At 34.8% G+C, this 15,817-nt stretch overlaps 1 protein-coding gene across 1 annotated transcript in view; it reads right to left on the bottom strand.

The window, feature by feature from the left end:
- The window catches only part of LOC145277040 (protocadherin Fat 4-like), a 1,076,063-nt gene that overhangs the window by 22,351 nt on the left and 1,037,895 nt on the right, over nucleotides 1-15,817 (bottom strand). The window contains exons 33-34 of the mRNA XM_080128674.1: nucleotides 5,238-5,411; nucleotides 2,898-3,153 (exon numbers count right to left, since the gene is read on the bottom strand). Coding sequence (XP_079984800.1) covers nucleotides 2,898-3,153; nucleotides 5,238-5,411 — 430 coding nt within the window. The remainder of the gene's footprint in view (nucleotides 1-2,897; nucleotides 3,154-5,237; nucleotides 5,412-15,817) is intronic.

Genomic DNA, 15,817 nt, shown 5'->3' with positions numbered 1-15,817 from the left:
TGATGCAATCGTCTTTCCTTTGTAGTGTATGTTTGTTTGTCGCAATACCATACTCCCAGATATTACCTCTCGTTGCGTTGTTGTAGGCTTTTTCACACACACACACACACACACACACACACACACACACACACACACACACACACACACACACACACACACACAAAAGAGAGAAAGAGAGACAGATCATTAGCACTTCATGTTCATTCTTTTCATAGAATTATAAAATGATAAGAGATTTGTTTTACACTCTGACATATTAATATCAGAAGACAGAAGACTCAGATTAAATAATCAAATCAACTCAAATCCTAATTGACAGCTTCTGTACTTGACAGATTCTACCACAGACTATCTTGTCGTAAAATAAGATGAATTAAATAAAAATAAATCATTTAAGTAAAAGTCATTTCATGCCTGCAATGTTATGTAATCAATCTACATATGGAATAAATATATATATATATATATTAATGAAAACAAAGGAATATAGTGTTTACCTGATATACGGAATGGTAAACTTTAAACTAATATGAATAACAGTATTTATATATAGAAAAAATAATCTTAACCGAATAAAAAAGCTCAATACGCAATAGAGAGTAGAGCTTATTATAAGAGAAAGAAAATTAAAACTGTAAGTTGAACTTTACAATCAAAATTTATTGTTCGACTGAATACTCCAAAAAAACAATTTACAAATTCCGTGGAATAAGGACTTTGTAAATTGTTTTTTGGAGTATTCAGTCGAATAATAAATTTGGATTGTAAAGTTTAACTTACATTTTTAATTTTCTTCCTCATATATGCGAAAGAATAACAGTATAGTTTCATTGCAAGATCCAAATATTTATCTTTTATGCAAAACAGCTCCTCCAACATGTTAAAATCTCGGTACATTTTTTTACAGATCCGTTTTGTTATGAAGAAACAATCAGTTATTATTATTTCGTGCATATCCTCCTCAGAAAAATGAGAAATTCTTTGCTTAGAAAGACAAAAGTGCATGACAATATAATGTCGACAAAAACAAAAAAACAAAAAGAAAGAAACTTCATTAAAGACTCAACATCATTTTTTTTTTCTGGCATCTCTCTCTCTCTCTCTTTCTCTCTCTCTCTCTCTATATATATGTGTGTGTGTGTGTGTGTATTTAAGCAAATATTGTCAAAAAGCATAATAATTCCACTGCTTGGTTATACCTTTTCTAGCTTTTCAATTTCTCTAATAATATTTTAAAGTCAAATTCAAACTAATTAATTTTGATATCTTATATATCACTAGCTGGGGTGCCCAGCATTGCTCGGGTGTTTGAAAAAAAAAAAAGAAAAAGAAAAAGAGAGGCTCGAACCCAAACACGCGACGTGGAGGCGGAAAAGAAAGTGAAAGAAAACATGACATGCTACCACTACGCCAAGACGGGAGCGGAAGTGTAAAGCGTTGAAATTTACGTGAACCATCACGCCATAAAAGCTGAAAGCTAAACTGGCCTACAGCCACTTAAGCTTTCAGCTTTCTGCCGTGTTTGCTTCACTACAATGTTGGGGAAAACCAAGAGGGGGAACTCTGGCAGTGTTTTAATGAATAGCAATTGTCTGATTTGATCAAAGCTGATTGCCTTCAAGACATGCTGCTATGAAGGCCAGTGAATTGCTTTGTTTCGATTCAGTTTCACTTTTTTTTCATACGAGAAAGATAAACAAACACTCGAAACCAGATTTTTTTAAAAAGTCGCTCAAAATAAGACGACCTCTGTTTGCAAATCGTAGATATTATAATCTAGGGAGTATATAAAAAGTTGTCAAAAATAGTAACCCTCCTGAAAACCCCAGCAAAAAAACCTTTAGCGGACATACAAAAATGCGTGCATCCTTTTGCATTATATATATATATATATATATATATATATATATATATATATATATATATATATATATATATAGACTAGCGGGGGTACCCGGCGTTGCTCGGTGTTTGGAGGTGTGTGTGTTAAAAAAAACGTTGGCCGGGTAAAAGAAAAAAAAGTTTTAGTAGGACGGTAAGATCGAACCCCGAAGCCTTGAAGCGAAGGTTGAAATGAAAGGGGAAAAAGCTAGATGCCTAACCATCTCGGCCACGAGGGTGAGGAACTGATAAGCACGTTAAGTGAAGGGTTATAAAGCGAAATAAACAGGTGCGAGGAAGTGGCGTGATGTCTGACCTAGTTTTGCGTTGTAAGCCAGATCATTCGCTTTTTGAAGACGCGGCAAGCTGGTAAAAGTCGGGCAAATTAAATAGAAAGGCGACCCCCATGTTAAGTCGTAGATATTATCATTTAGACGTGATATAAAAAGTTTTAAGAATGAGCCCCCCCCCCCGAGAAGGCCTTGGAAAAAAGCCTTTTGCAGACATACACAAAAAGTGAACATACATACATACATACATACATACACACATTTTCGCTTTTATATATATAGATGAAATACATATTTTCGGAATTAATGGAAACAATTGTCTGAGAATTGAAAATGTTTTTATCTGTGTTCGAATTTCATGACCGGCAGGAATTGTTACCTACACTGATGATTGCGTAAGCATGAAACGCTGGTGTCTGTAGATACAAATAAATAATTATTATTTAATTTTAATTATTAAGCCCTTTTAAGAATACTTAAGGATAGGAACTGTTTGTGGAATTATAATTAAGGCTGTCAACTAGCGTCTATGCATTTAATAGTTCTTGGATGAACAAGTGCTGTCAGTTCACCAGAGCACATTCAATTCTTATTCTGTCTATTATTGCCACTCACTTCATGATAAAATATCAAATTTCCACCCACAAATAGGAAGTGAAATATAACGGAAGTAGTAATAATAATAATAATAATAATAATAATAATAATAATAATCTGTTGTACCTGTTGCAACGTCGATCTTGAATTTTCCCAGCGCATCACTTTCAAATATATAAAGCAGTTTATTATTTGGACTGGTGTCATCCCTGTCTATAGCGATGAGACGACCCACTTCATAGCCTGTCTTGACAATCGATGGCAGGACAAATTCGTACAAAGCCTGAACAAAACGTGGATCATGATCATTGACATCTTTCACTTCAACAATCAGATTTGCTTCTGTCGAAAGACCTTGCCCATTTCTATCAGTTGCAACAATCTGAAACAAAAGGAAAAAATAAATAAAAAAAATAAGTTTAAACAAAATTCAAAGAGTAACATTTACAGTTCTTCTGTTTTGCGTGTTTTTGAAACGTTTTTTTTTTTTTACGTTTTTCTGCAATCTTTTACATCATTATTGTTGCGTTTTGCAAGATATTTGGATGGGAAGTAGAGAGCAGAAAAGGTAGTATTACATCGTATGATGCGCCTCTTTGGATTTGTAGATGCTTGGATCGGTTTTGTCGTACCATCTGGCCATAACAATTTTTGATTGCCTAATTCTCATACTCAAGCAATTGTGTGTTCTTCAATGAACTTTAATGAATACTTTTAGACCAAGGAAAGGGCCTCAGAAGGAGGAATTCTCATATCAGTAGGAAAGGGTCCATTTTTTAGCCCCTTGAATCACAGATGAAGTTTGTTTTTTGGAACTAGACATGGCTGCAGATCCATCTTGACTTTAATTATGAAGCTATTAGTCCAATCAAGTCCATAAAAGAGATGGCATTCACAATACTAGTTAAAATAGCGGTTTATGATACTCATAATTTTCTTAATTTCTCTTTAATGTTAGCCTATTCTAATTAATAATCTCAAGACTGCAATGATAATTGTGTAGCATATAAAATATCGATCATTTTGAATCGAAAGTCACATTTTATTTCAAAAGTATTTCCGATGTACAAATCCTGGAGATGAGGAATTTTCAATGAGTAGCTATTCTGTACAGGTCATGGACTTTATGATTTTGCAGGCAAAGAGCAAAAGATCTTTTTCTTGTGTTGAAAAATTATGTGCTGGAATGCTAAAAGATGCAATATTTTTCTGAAGCAATTCTGGTTTCTGATTGGTTGCGAGCAGAACGTGACCACATTTGATTCGTCAGTTCCTATCACCAGTGTCTATAAGTAGAACCTTCCAACTTTCTTCAATCATACCTTAATTATATCAAAATATTGCAACAGATTGAAATAACTGCTTTAATAACATATGCCCATGTATGCATAAAATAATTTAATGGTCTTCTGTACAACGAATTTAGCTCTAAATGTTTGACATCAGTCACGTGACATGAGTATTGACCTTTCGGCTAAAATCAACTTGCAGCATATGTTCTGATACTACAACTCATTTTTACGGAGATGGATTTCTCCACATCAGAATCAAATGTGTTTAATTCCACCCTTTTGAGGAGGCAAGTAAATAGAGACTAGTTTTTGTCCCTTCTCAACGTTTAAACTAATATCTTTCTAAAAATCATTTGGTATCTCCTCAATCATCGTTTCTTAGATTAAAAAAAGGCAGTGTTAGTACATCTATTAATAAGTGCACAAGATTGCGAAGATGACTTAAAACAAAAAATATGTAGCTTTGAATATTCTGTCTCTGCATGTGTGACGTCAATGAAATAGCTATTTGTCATCTTTTATGCTTACATTTGATGCGATGTTTCGATTGATAAACCTTCAGCATCTTTGCAGCAAACCTTTCTTAGCGATTAGCTCCAAACAAAAATATATGTAATACAATTTGATTCTTTATACACTTGTGTACAGCCTCTCACAAATCACACACCAAATTTCATATTTCAATGTTTCATCAATTTAGATTGTTTCTCTTTCAGTTTATATCTCAGCCAATCGTTCCTGTCATTCGCATTTACTACGAGGATCATTCCAAAAGTAAGGCCTCCTATTTTTTAACTAGAAAAGCTAAAACGTTGAAGAGCTCAGAGAGTGGTACTATTTAAAACAGCAATATTTTGTATTACATAGTTTATTTTTCCATATAGTCACCACCACTATCAATACACATTTGTTAGGAATTCGATGACGCGTCTCTGTTCCTGACGCACGTCCATGACAGGGATTGCTTTCTTAGAATCTTAGACCAACAATATCTGCAACAGGAGAATGAAATTTCCAGATCATTAATGCATAAGTTCAGTTATTAATAGCAATTTGCAATCAACTTTGATCCATTCAGGCGGAATAAAAATAGAAGACATTATTTTTGGAACATCCCTCCGTAAAACGTGGCTACTATTAAATTCATTTGTAAAGAAAACTATTTTTTTTTTACCTTGAGTTTAAATTCTCGATTGATTTCTCTATCGATTCTTCCTGGACGATCAACATAAATGGTGCCAGTGTTGCTGTCAATCTTGAAGAGACGGCTGCGCGGACCTTTCAGACTAAACTTGATTTGCCGATTTTTGTTTGTTGCATCACGGTCGATCACGGTTAGATTCTTGGACTAAAAACGAATAAAAACGATTATTCTTTCCTTAAATTTTAAATCTTTCATGTACAATATGTCATTTGCAAATTAATGTTTTTGTTTGTTTTTGTGAAATTATCTTTCATTGAGATTGCATACAATAACATTACAAAATAAAAAAAAAAACCAAAAAAAAACCAAACAAACAATAAAACAAATCACATTGAAATCAATTTAACCTAAAGTAGTGGTTCTTAACAGGTTTGAGAATAAAGAAACAATTTTCTGCCACAATTAAAGTAAAGTTATTTTCTGTCCCCGATTTCATAGCCTTAGAAAATTATCCCTCACGATAGGAGCATATTCTATCGCCAGTTACACTTCCAGCAAGACTAGCACCTCAAACAACGCCTATTATTTCAAAATAGTCAATCTTGTAAGTACTAACCATGCTCAACGTTGCTTAACTATGGTGATCTAACAAGAACCTCTGTATCAATGTAAATTAACTATAGCACACAAAATCCAGAGGGAAAAAGCAGTAGAAATTTGATTATTATATCTTCCTTCGCGCGTAGTTTGCTTCTCTCTCTGCTTAACCACGTGCTGTCCTTTTTTCTTTTTCTTGTGATGCAAGCCTGCGCACACTTCCTTATTTGCATATGTGTTTTAACGGCTGCTGCTGCTAATATCTTCGTAAGCCAGCTATTCTACAGACCCTGCTGATATTTTCACACGCGCACACTCACTCTGATACACATTATATTTGAAAAAATTTGAAAAAGAGGATCTCCATTGTGAACTTCTGCTTTGATATTCACGAAGAACAACAGCTAAACAAGTGTACATAAATCTCACTTGAGGGTTAGGATTAGGGTTAGCTAAACAGATGCACATACATCTCAATTGAGGGTAAGTAAAAGAAAAAGTAGAAGGAGAGGAAGACTTTAAGAGTAACAGTCAAAGATGATCTCAAGCAATTTCATATCGAAAGGTTTCATTGCAAAGGCCACTTTGTACCATCATGGCTAACGTGTAACTCACATGAGAAAAAAGACACGCTTAACGTGTAACTCACACGAGAAAAAAGATACGCTTAACGTGTAACTCACATGAAAAAAAAAGACACGTTTAACGTGTAACTCACATGAGAAAAAAGACACGTTTAACGTGTAACTCATATGAGAAAAAAGACACTAACGTGTAACTCACATGAGAAAAAAGACACGTTTAACGTGTAACTCACATGAGAAAAAAGACACGCTTAACGTGTAACTCACATGAGAAAAAAGACACGTTTAACGTGTAACTCATATGAGAAAAAAGACACGTTTAACGTGTAACTCATATGAGAAAAAAGACACGTTTAACGTGTAACTCACATGAGAAAAAAGACACGCTTAACGTGTAACTCACACGAGAAAAAAGACACGTTTAACGTGTAACTCACATGAGAAAAAAGACACGTTTAATGAAGAAGTAGAAGAAGACAACATAAGTTTAAGAAAATGGTTTTATCTTTTGCAATCCAAAAAATTTTTTTTACTTATGTTAACCCATAACAAGGCACATCGCCACTTGGACGTAAGGGGGTTACTATTTAGGACTATACCTAGGAAAGGTTAATAAGATGTTAGTTTACGTTACATTTAAACTCCTGCATATCAGTACAGTCAGGGAAGCAACTAGCAAGAAGGGAATTCCAAAGTCTAACTGTTCGAGGGAAGAAACTACTAGAGTAGAAAGTTTTCTGGCATTTAGGGACCTCAACGGTGGAAGGGTGTGATTTTGTTGCTAAGTGTGTTTGTCGGGGACATGTATGTCGAGGGGAAATAAGTGCAAGGAGTTCATCAGAGGACATTCAAGTAAAATACTTGAAAACAGGCACAAAGATGCAATATTACGGCGATGGGACAGGGGTTGGAGCTTAGTTGATAAAATGGGACCTATTAAATTGAAAGACTTTAAATGGGTAAACTTTAAGGGAAAAGAGAAAATAAATCGCAGATATAATTCATTACGATAAGTCATTAAAGTGGAATGGTTTCAAAAATACTTCACATTAGTCAACAACTGATATCACTTCTGTTCATAGAATAACTTTCCAATGAGGACACTTTAAAAATGTTCAATGTATATTCAAGAGCAATGAGAGAGAGAGAGAGAGAGAGAGAGAGAGAGAGAGAGAGAGAGAGAGAGAGATCACGTGTCACGAGAAAGAAGTGATAGGCCGGAATGTTCTTTTTCCCAAACTGGTAGCTGTTTCGAGTGTCGAGAATTTAGAGGCTGCTGAAACGAAATCTAATGTCTATTTACAACACTTCTTTATTGAGCTATGACTGCCTCATTTGGCATTGGATATGATTTTGCATGATTTAGCTTGTGTTTATTTTAATCGTACTTTGTGTGTGTTTGTGTATAAAACATGGTTTCATCAAAAAGGTATATGTCATCAGATGGTCACACATTTCGTATTAAAACACTTTAAAAATGTTCAATGTATATTCAAGAGCAATGAGAGAGAGAGAGAGGGAGAGAGAGAGAGAGAGAGAGAAACTGAATGCCTACTAGACACTATCCTCGAGTGCCTAAGGTCTCTCTGTACAGGGGTTTGTCAGAAATTCTGATATGAGGACACTTCATTGGAAGTAAACCCTGACTAAATATTCAAAGAAATGGTGTGCTATCTCCTCAAGCCATCCAGCACGTCCCCCAGTTTGCAGAAGGGGGCACCCCCTTTAGCAATAAAGGGCAGCTTTGAATAAGAAATAAAAAGCCGTGGACAATGGGGAAATCAAAACAATATATGAAACAAAATAAAAACACATACTGGCAGGTCGGCACCCAGGATAAAAAGGGCCCTTCAACCCGTTCATACACCAGGCGGGAAGATGCAAACAATGGTGTAAACCTTCCGAACTCTGGAAGTGGCTCTCCAACCATGACAGAGGATAACCAGGGTCAGCCATCAGGCCTTGATAACAGAGGTCCTGGCCCCCAAACATCAAATTCAGCAACAAGAAGAAAGAAAAATACAAGAGGCTTAAAAGCTCAGCCGTGGTCTGTTGCAGAAAAGAAGGTGCTACTGTTTTGCTACCACTACTCGATGTTCGAAAAGTGGAGCAAAACATCCACTGACATTCTTACCGAGAAAATAAAAGATACTAACCTACCTGAAGAGATTAAAAGGTTAAGAACCACTGAACTAGAGATTTTTGTAATTTATCATGAAAGTTAGACATTTCTAAGAAATAATATTACAAATTGAGAGAGAAAAAAGTTTTCAGTAGTTTCAACAAGAGAACATGTAAAAAAATGCGTAATAAATAAAAAAGTTTTCAGTAGTTTCAACAAAACATGTAAAAAAATGCGTAGTAAATAAAAAAGTTTTCAGTAGTTTCAACAAAACATGTATACGGAGTAAAGAAAAAAGATACAAAAACAAACAAACAATAAAAAACATTTGTTATAAAAACGATGAAATAAACGAAACTTTAAAATCAGTTAATAAGACAAAACGTTTCAAAATAATTAAATACAAGAAAATTATTTTTTGCGATCATTTGCATGACAAGTAAATCGATAAAAAAAATCAATACATGACTGTAAAAAAGTATAAAACATAAATATTAGCATTGATTATTAAATATTGATTATACAAAATTAAGCATGCCTACTATTTATACTAGTTGAACACCCAACATTGGCCAGTCGTACAATACGCTTAAACATGATATTTTCATTTATGCAAAAATGTATGTATTGTAGAATTAATCCTCTATTGAATATATTATATATTACGAGTAATAATTTGGCGGTGGACTAATTTGCAAAACTACATAAATAATAATGATAATGTCGTTCATAAAATTCCGTTTACAATATGGCTTGACGATCTTAAAAATTTTTACAGGGGAATATTTTACGTTACACCAGGCAAGGTTACACTGAGACAAGCGGGGAGCATATACAGCACCTGGCATTTCCAAAAGGTCACCCATTTCAATACTGACCAGCCTCAATGATGCTTAACTTCAGTGATTTAACAGGAAATGGTGTGTGTGTGTGTTTACAACGTCATTATGCTGTATTGTATATATAAAACTATAGAAATAAGCAATACCACAAAATGACGAAGTATCACTTTTATTGACAACTTGTAACAACAACGAAAAGAAAAAGAGTTAATGGACAATTAGAATGTTCTTGATGAAGAAAGTGTTGTTTTGTTTCTAAGAAATTGAGCGGACATTATTGTTTCGGTTGTTGCTGTGTGAGATTATGTGAGTAAGTGTATACATTCAAAAGATTGTCGTTGTGTATATGCACGTTTGTCCTATATTTAGTGTATGCGTGAAATACTGTGTGAGTTTGTGAACATTTCTTGTTGTTACAGCCGAGAGTCTTCATCACAATGACCAAGCTACTTTTAGAATTGTTTGCCAGAAATTTAGTAGCAGTGCTATGTGAATGACTGACAAGAGTTTGTGGTGAAAGTTTAGGCTCACTCTAACTAACTGTCCTTTAGTCATTGCTAAAATAGCTAGTACCCGGTTTCAAAGACACTTTTGAATTAAGTGTGGGTGTATTATTCTGAACTTTGATTGAGGTACAATTTCAATAAGTATTTGATAAAAGTTAGTATCTTACTGCTACCCATTGAATTAAACAAGCTAATGATAACATTGTTTGTGAAGTTCTTTTGTGAAGATCATACACATAGGACGACACTAAGATTTGTCATATCCTTCTATCATTCTATTCTGCTTAATAAACACTAGAATTGAATAATGCTAGTCATGGCAATCACTGCGATGGGATGAAGATGAATCCAATTACGCTATACTTAGATTAGAAATTTTCATGGCAAGTGCTCGTCTGAGCCCTAATCTATGACCCCCTTTGTCAAACTTTCACACAAAAAACACTTGATTAGTTACAATCCTTATCAACAGTTTTTCCCACTCTCTATCTGTGCCTAATTCTTAACGCATATTCCATGAACAAAGTTTCTTTCCTAGAACTACCCGCACGTGGAACATTGTTTCAATGGCCTGCTTCCCACCCAATTACAATATAGTAGCCTTCAAGTCCAATGTAAACGAGTTACTAAGCTACCACCTTACATTCATTAACACTTATACTCGAGTGGCCTCCGGGCCTTGATAAGTGGTGACTCTCTTGTAAAAAAAAAAGTAATGAAAATTGGGAGGTGACAATGGTCAAGAGCATAAACTTACAACCTGAATGTTTGAATCCCGTTCCACAGAAATACTTTCGCTTAGGATGTTAGCGACCTTCATGCAGCCTGTCCCATGAGTACCTGATGTCTTCTTAGAAAGGGTTCTAACTAGAAAGATATCGTGGAAACGAATGCCACCAATAGAATTATCTGATTCATACGAACTGAATTGAATTCATGTTAGTTTTATATTTTTAAAATGATTGTACTAATCAACCACTATTAATTAAGGCCAAAAGCCACTCAAGGATTAATAAGATTGTCAATAGTATGATGAGCAATACTATGAGAGGATTGGAAGCGATGAGTGGAATGTGCCGAATATTATTACATAAAAGCACAATAGTCTGTTTCTGAATTTTTGAGATGAGGATTGATAATTCTTATTATTTATATTATTTGGACTACTGTTCTTATGTTGAGTGTTATGTTCACAACGTTTCGGTCGATGCAACCTCTGGCCTTCTTCAGGTGTATTTTGTCGAACTTAGAAATATTTCTGTCGAACTTAGGAATCTGCATGGAATTCTGCAAGGATCCATGACGTATTGGATAAAGTCCTTTGTAAAATTCAGTTGTAAGTTACACTCTTCTGAAGGTTGAATTGTGAATTACTTAGGACTTTTACCTCCTAAGCTACGAGATCGAACTACCTCCGTGGATTAAATAAAGTGTGCCCTTCGAAATTTCATGCAGATTCCTGAATTTTACAAGAGACCCGCAAAAAGATTTGAGGTTACATCGACCAAAAATTATATGAATTTTTTGATTTTAGAACAGTAAAAAAAAATCGCTGAAAATAATATTTTGTCGTATTGATATAAATTCTTATATTTTAGAACAGTAAAAAAAAACATTGAAAATCATGTTACATACTTTGGAATATTCCTTTCGCAAAAAGAAAACTCATCAATGAAATAAAATATGGATGACACAAATTATAATAGAATTCGAAAACATGAATGAAATCCTTTGTTGATTTCTATTGAAAATACAGGGTGCAATGATTAAATTGTCACTATTTGAAAGACAACATGATTCCATTTCCGTTTGATGAAAATCGGTTTTCTTTTTTTGTTGTAAACCATCTACTAGTTGACCAGTTGTGTAGAAATCCCAAAAGCGATAGAAGCCTTATATTATGTCTGAAAGTGACACAATGTTCAATGAGTGACATCGGAGATGTGCCGCTATACAACTCATGCTCTCTACTGATCCAAGTTATGACAACAGGACCATTGCCAGCACCCTCAAAATGCAAATCTGGACAGTTCAACGCTTCAGGACGTGACCAGGATGATGAAAACAAACTTCCCGGCCACGATGATGGTATTTGGTGTGGTTTCAAGTGAGGGCTACATCAAGCCACCTCACATCTTCGAAGTCGACTTGAAAATCAACACCACCATGTACGTGGATGTGCTGAAGAGTGTGGTGTCCCCCTGGTGCAATCAGGTGGCTGCTGGCAAACCCTGGAAGTAGTAGCAAGACTCGGCGCCGGCCCACAAGTCCAAAGGGACCTAGGTTTGGTTACAGAAGGAATACTACTACTTTGTACCCTTCTCTCACTGGCCCCCCTTTCCTCCACCGCCTTGAACATGCCAAACTACTTTATTTCGTCATACGTCGAGAGCATCACCAACATGACCTCCCACAACACCAATACCAGCTTGATCACTGCAATCCGCCGAGTATTCGCCGAGCTTCTACCAACACTTGTGGAAAAGGCATACTTCCAGTTCCGGACCCGTATCGAGGTGGTGATTGAGGCTGAAGGCGGTTACATTTAATAGACGTCAGCTCTACTACATAATCAAATTACCCAAATTGACTTTTCCAATAAAAGTTTTAAAATGAAGTTGTAATGTTGTTTTCTTTAGGGCGACAATTTCATCGTTCCATCGTGTACTAAATGTTAAAAAAAACCCCAAGAAACAAAAATAAAAAGGTTTACCATTTTGTAATCTGAATGCCGTGCATTTAAATAAATCTTTTTTCCATTTAAACAAACATTTTGTAATTCAAACATAGAAAATGAGTTTTGTTAGTGAATCTTCAAGCAAAAACAAATGTTTTTATTGCAAAAAATAAAAGCATGCGTCATTCTTCATGCATCTCTGAAGAGAATTGTCTTTAAAACTGGAGTCTTCAACATGATCACTACTGCCCGTTTGTAGATTCTATTTACAATTATATGTCATCATGTTATAAAAGTTATTGTAATTTATATTTTCTTGTGTTCAAGTTTTTGTTTTCAGCATTTTGAATTGATCATCTGGCAGTATTTGTATCGCTTTCCTCAGCAACTTTTCCAGATATTTATTGTAAACTGTCGGAAAATGCCTATGTTACCTTGGATCAGATTTTGGATCAGTACCAAAATAAAAAAAAAACATAAAAAAACAATGTAATGTTTTCTATTTGTTTGGTACAACAATTGAACCATAATACTTGTCTTGAGTTATTCATCAATGAATGGCAAAATATTCATGATGTTCTTTCACTCATTGCGACTAGAAACTTTGATCTCAAGAGGCCAGCGTCCGCCCTCAGAATAGTTTTGATCGTAATATATTTTTCTGACCGTCACTTGACCTCTGGGAACCACAGGAGCAATTTGGCAGCAGGTATGACAAGTCAGAATATTTGTCCAGACAAGGTGTTGTCAGCGGTGAACAACTGCAGAAATGCATTAAAGGCAACCAGAAAAGCTCTTTGTTGTGGTACCCACCTGCCTGCGCATTTTATAAAGCCCATCAATCAATTAAAAAAAAAAAAAAAAAAGAAAAAGAAACGGCGACACGTAGCTGATTTTATATAAAACGGTTACGGAAAATAACGTGAATTCTCTCCGTTTGTATGCAAATTAGATAATCCTGGGCTGCATAAAAGCAAGCCGTTTGAAGAACGGAGTATTCGTTTGAAGAAGGCCAGCCGTTCATCTGTACCGTATGGACCCGTGACAAATTATTTACTTGAGTCAACACAGAAGAGGACGAAGAAGAAAGCTACAGTTGTTCATTTCTAAAGAAAACTATGAGAGTTAAAAAATAACTACTAATTTGAAGCTTAAATGCGAGTTCTGTCCATTGGATCTGTTGAACACTGTGGGACTGCTTACTATATGTCCGCTTGCAAAAATATAAATAGACGTTTTGTTGTAGATGATGCACGTGTTTTCATATACATTAGATAAAGGATCGTATACCAAAATGCTACACATTGTCATATAATATTTAGCTTTTTTACTTTTAAACTTTAATTCAACCCAGAAATGATTTTCCATTCGTTAAGATTCAAAAATATTTTCGAATTTAGAACGAGTTGCGATAATACAGTATTTTATCATCATATGGTATGAATGCGAGGATTCTAATTATTGGCATTGGTTTCCCCGATATTTTTTCTAGGCAGAACTTTTTCTAGAAAGACATCGATGAATACACAAGGGATCACGTGAAGGTTGCCAACATCTCAAGTGAGAGTGAATCCTGTGGAACAAACTGGATTCGAACTTGGTGCATCCAGGTCGTCAGTCCATGTCATTAACCACTAGACCACCATCATATCCCAACAAATTTAAAGAGTGACGTGTCTTAATTCTTAAATAACTCTTTAAAAGCAAGTTTATAATCTTTAAGTTAACGAATATGAAGTAATTTCTGGCTTGCATTCAAGTTTATATCTATATATATATAAAAGTGAAAGTGTCTGTGTGTCTGTGTATCTGTGTGTCTGTGTGTCTGTGTATATTTCCCTACGCAATAACTCTGTCAATTTTTAATCTGCAGACTCGAAATTTGATATACAGGGTACTGAGATTTGGGAAAATCGATGTGATCGGTTTTTGGCCAGAAATTTGGCGATTAAGGGGCCAAGGTTCAACGATTTGACCTTTGAGAACTCTACTGAATTCCTCCGACAATTTTGAGTTCATGCACTTGAAATTTTAAATATATGTTCCTTGGACATGGATCTAACTTAATAACTTGATTTGAGTCCAAAACAATAAATGTTAAAGGGTCATAATAGGCGTCAAATTAAAAAAAAATTTGACCTCTGCGGTCTCTTCCAAATTACTCAGACAATTTCTTGTCTAAATATTTGAAATTTTACATAAAGGGTATTCAAATATAGGGCAAGCTTTTTAATCAGTTTGGGTCGAAAATTTTTACTTACCAATATATAAATGTATGTATGTATGTCTGTTTGCATGTCTGCCTAAAACTTTCAATAGAGGCGACGGATTTTACTAAGATTAGTATTGTTTTAAAGTTCGATCTTTCATAAGACAAATATCGAAAAATTGGCTAAAAACATTAATATCTCCGCCTTCAACTAGGCACTTTTCTACAGGGAGGGGGACACTTTTTTCGCCGATATTTTTGAAAGTTATCCTCTCCTTTAGATTGTCTAGCCTTAATTTTAAAAAATGTCGCTTCCGGTTTGACGGTGGTCGTAACAGCATAAACGTTAGGTTTTACCCCGTCCTTTTCCTGCTTGGCGAGCCTGCCTTCCTACTATCACTTTTATTTTTTTGCTCAACATACACATCCAAACACCCGGGCAACGCGGTGCGCCCATGCTAGTATATATATATATATATATATATATATATATATATATATATATATATATACATAAAAGTGAAAGTGTCCATATGTGTGTGTGTGTGTGTCTGTGTACATTTCCCTACGCAATAACTCTGTCAAGTCTACAGACTCAAAATTTGATATACAGAGTACTGAGATTTGGAAAAATCTACATGATCATTTTCGGCCACAAATTTGGCTGTTAAGGGGTCAAAGTTCAACGATTTGACCTTTGAGAACTCTACCAAACTCCTCCGACAATTTTAGGTTTAAACACTTTAAATTTTAAATACGGGTCCCTTGGACATGGATCTAACTTAATAACTTGATTTGAGCCAAGAACAGTAAATGTTAAGGGGTCATAATAGGGGTCAAAGTTTAAAAAATTGACCATTTTTTTTTTTTTTGCTCAGCATACACCTCCAAACACCCGGGCAACGCCGGGTACCCTGCTAGTATATATATATATATATATATATATATATATATATATATATATATATATATATATACTAATGTTTCAAAGCTATATCAAAATGGGCAGTGAGATAAAAAGGTTGAAAACTTTCGCTTTAAAACGTTTGTTAATAATATTTTGAGGCAGAATT

Source organism: Euprymna scolopes, chromosome 5, assembly GCF_053919585.1.
Source record: "Euprymna scolopes isolate OS-2025 chromosome 5, ASM5391958v1, whole genome shotgun sequence".
In the NCBI taxonomy this organism is placed as follows: domain Eukaryota; kingdom Metazoa; phylum Mollusca; class Cephalopoda; order Sepiida; family Sepiolidae; genus Euprymna; species Euprymna scolopes.
This window is presented reverse-complemented; position numbering and strand designations above follow the sequence as displayed.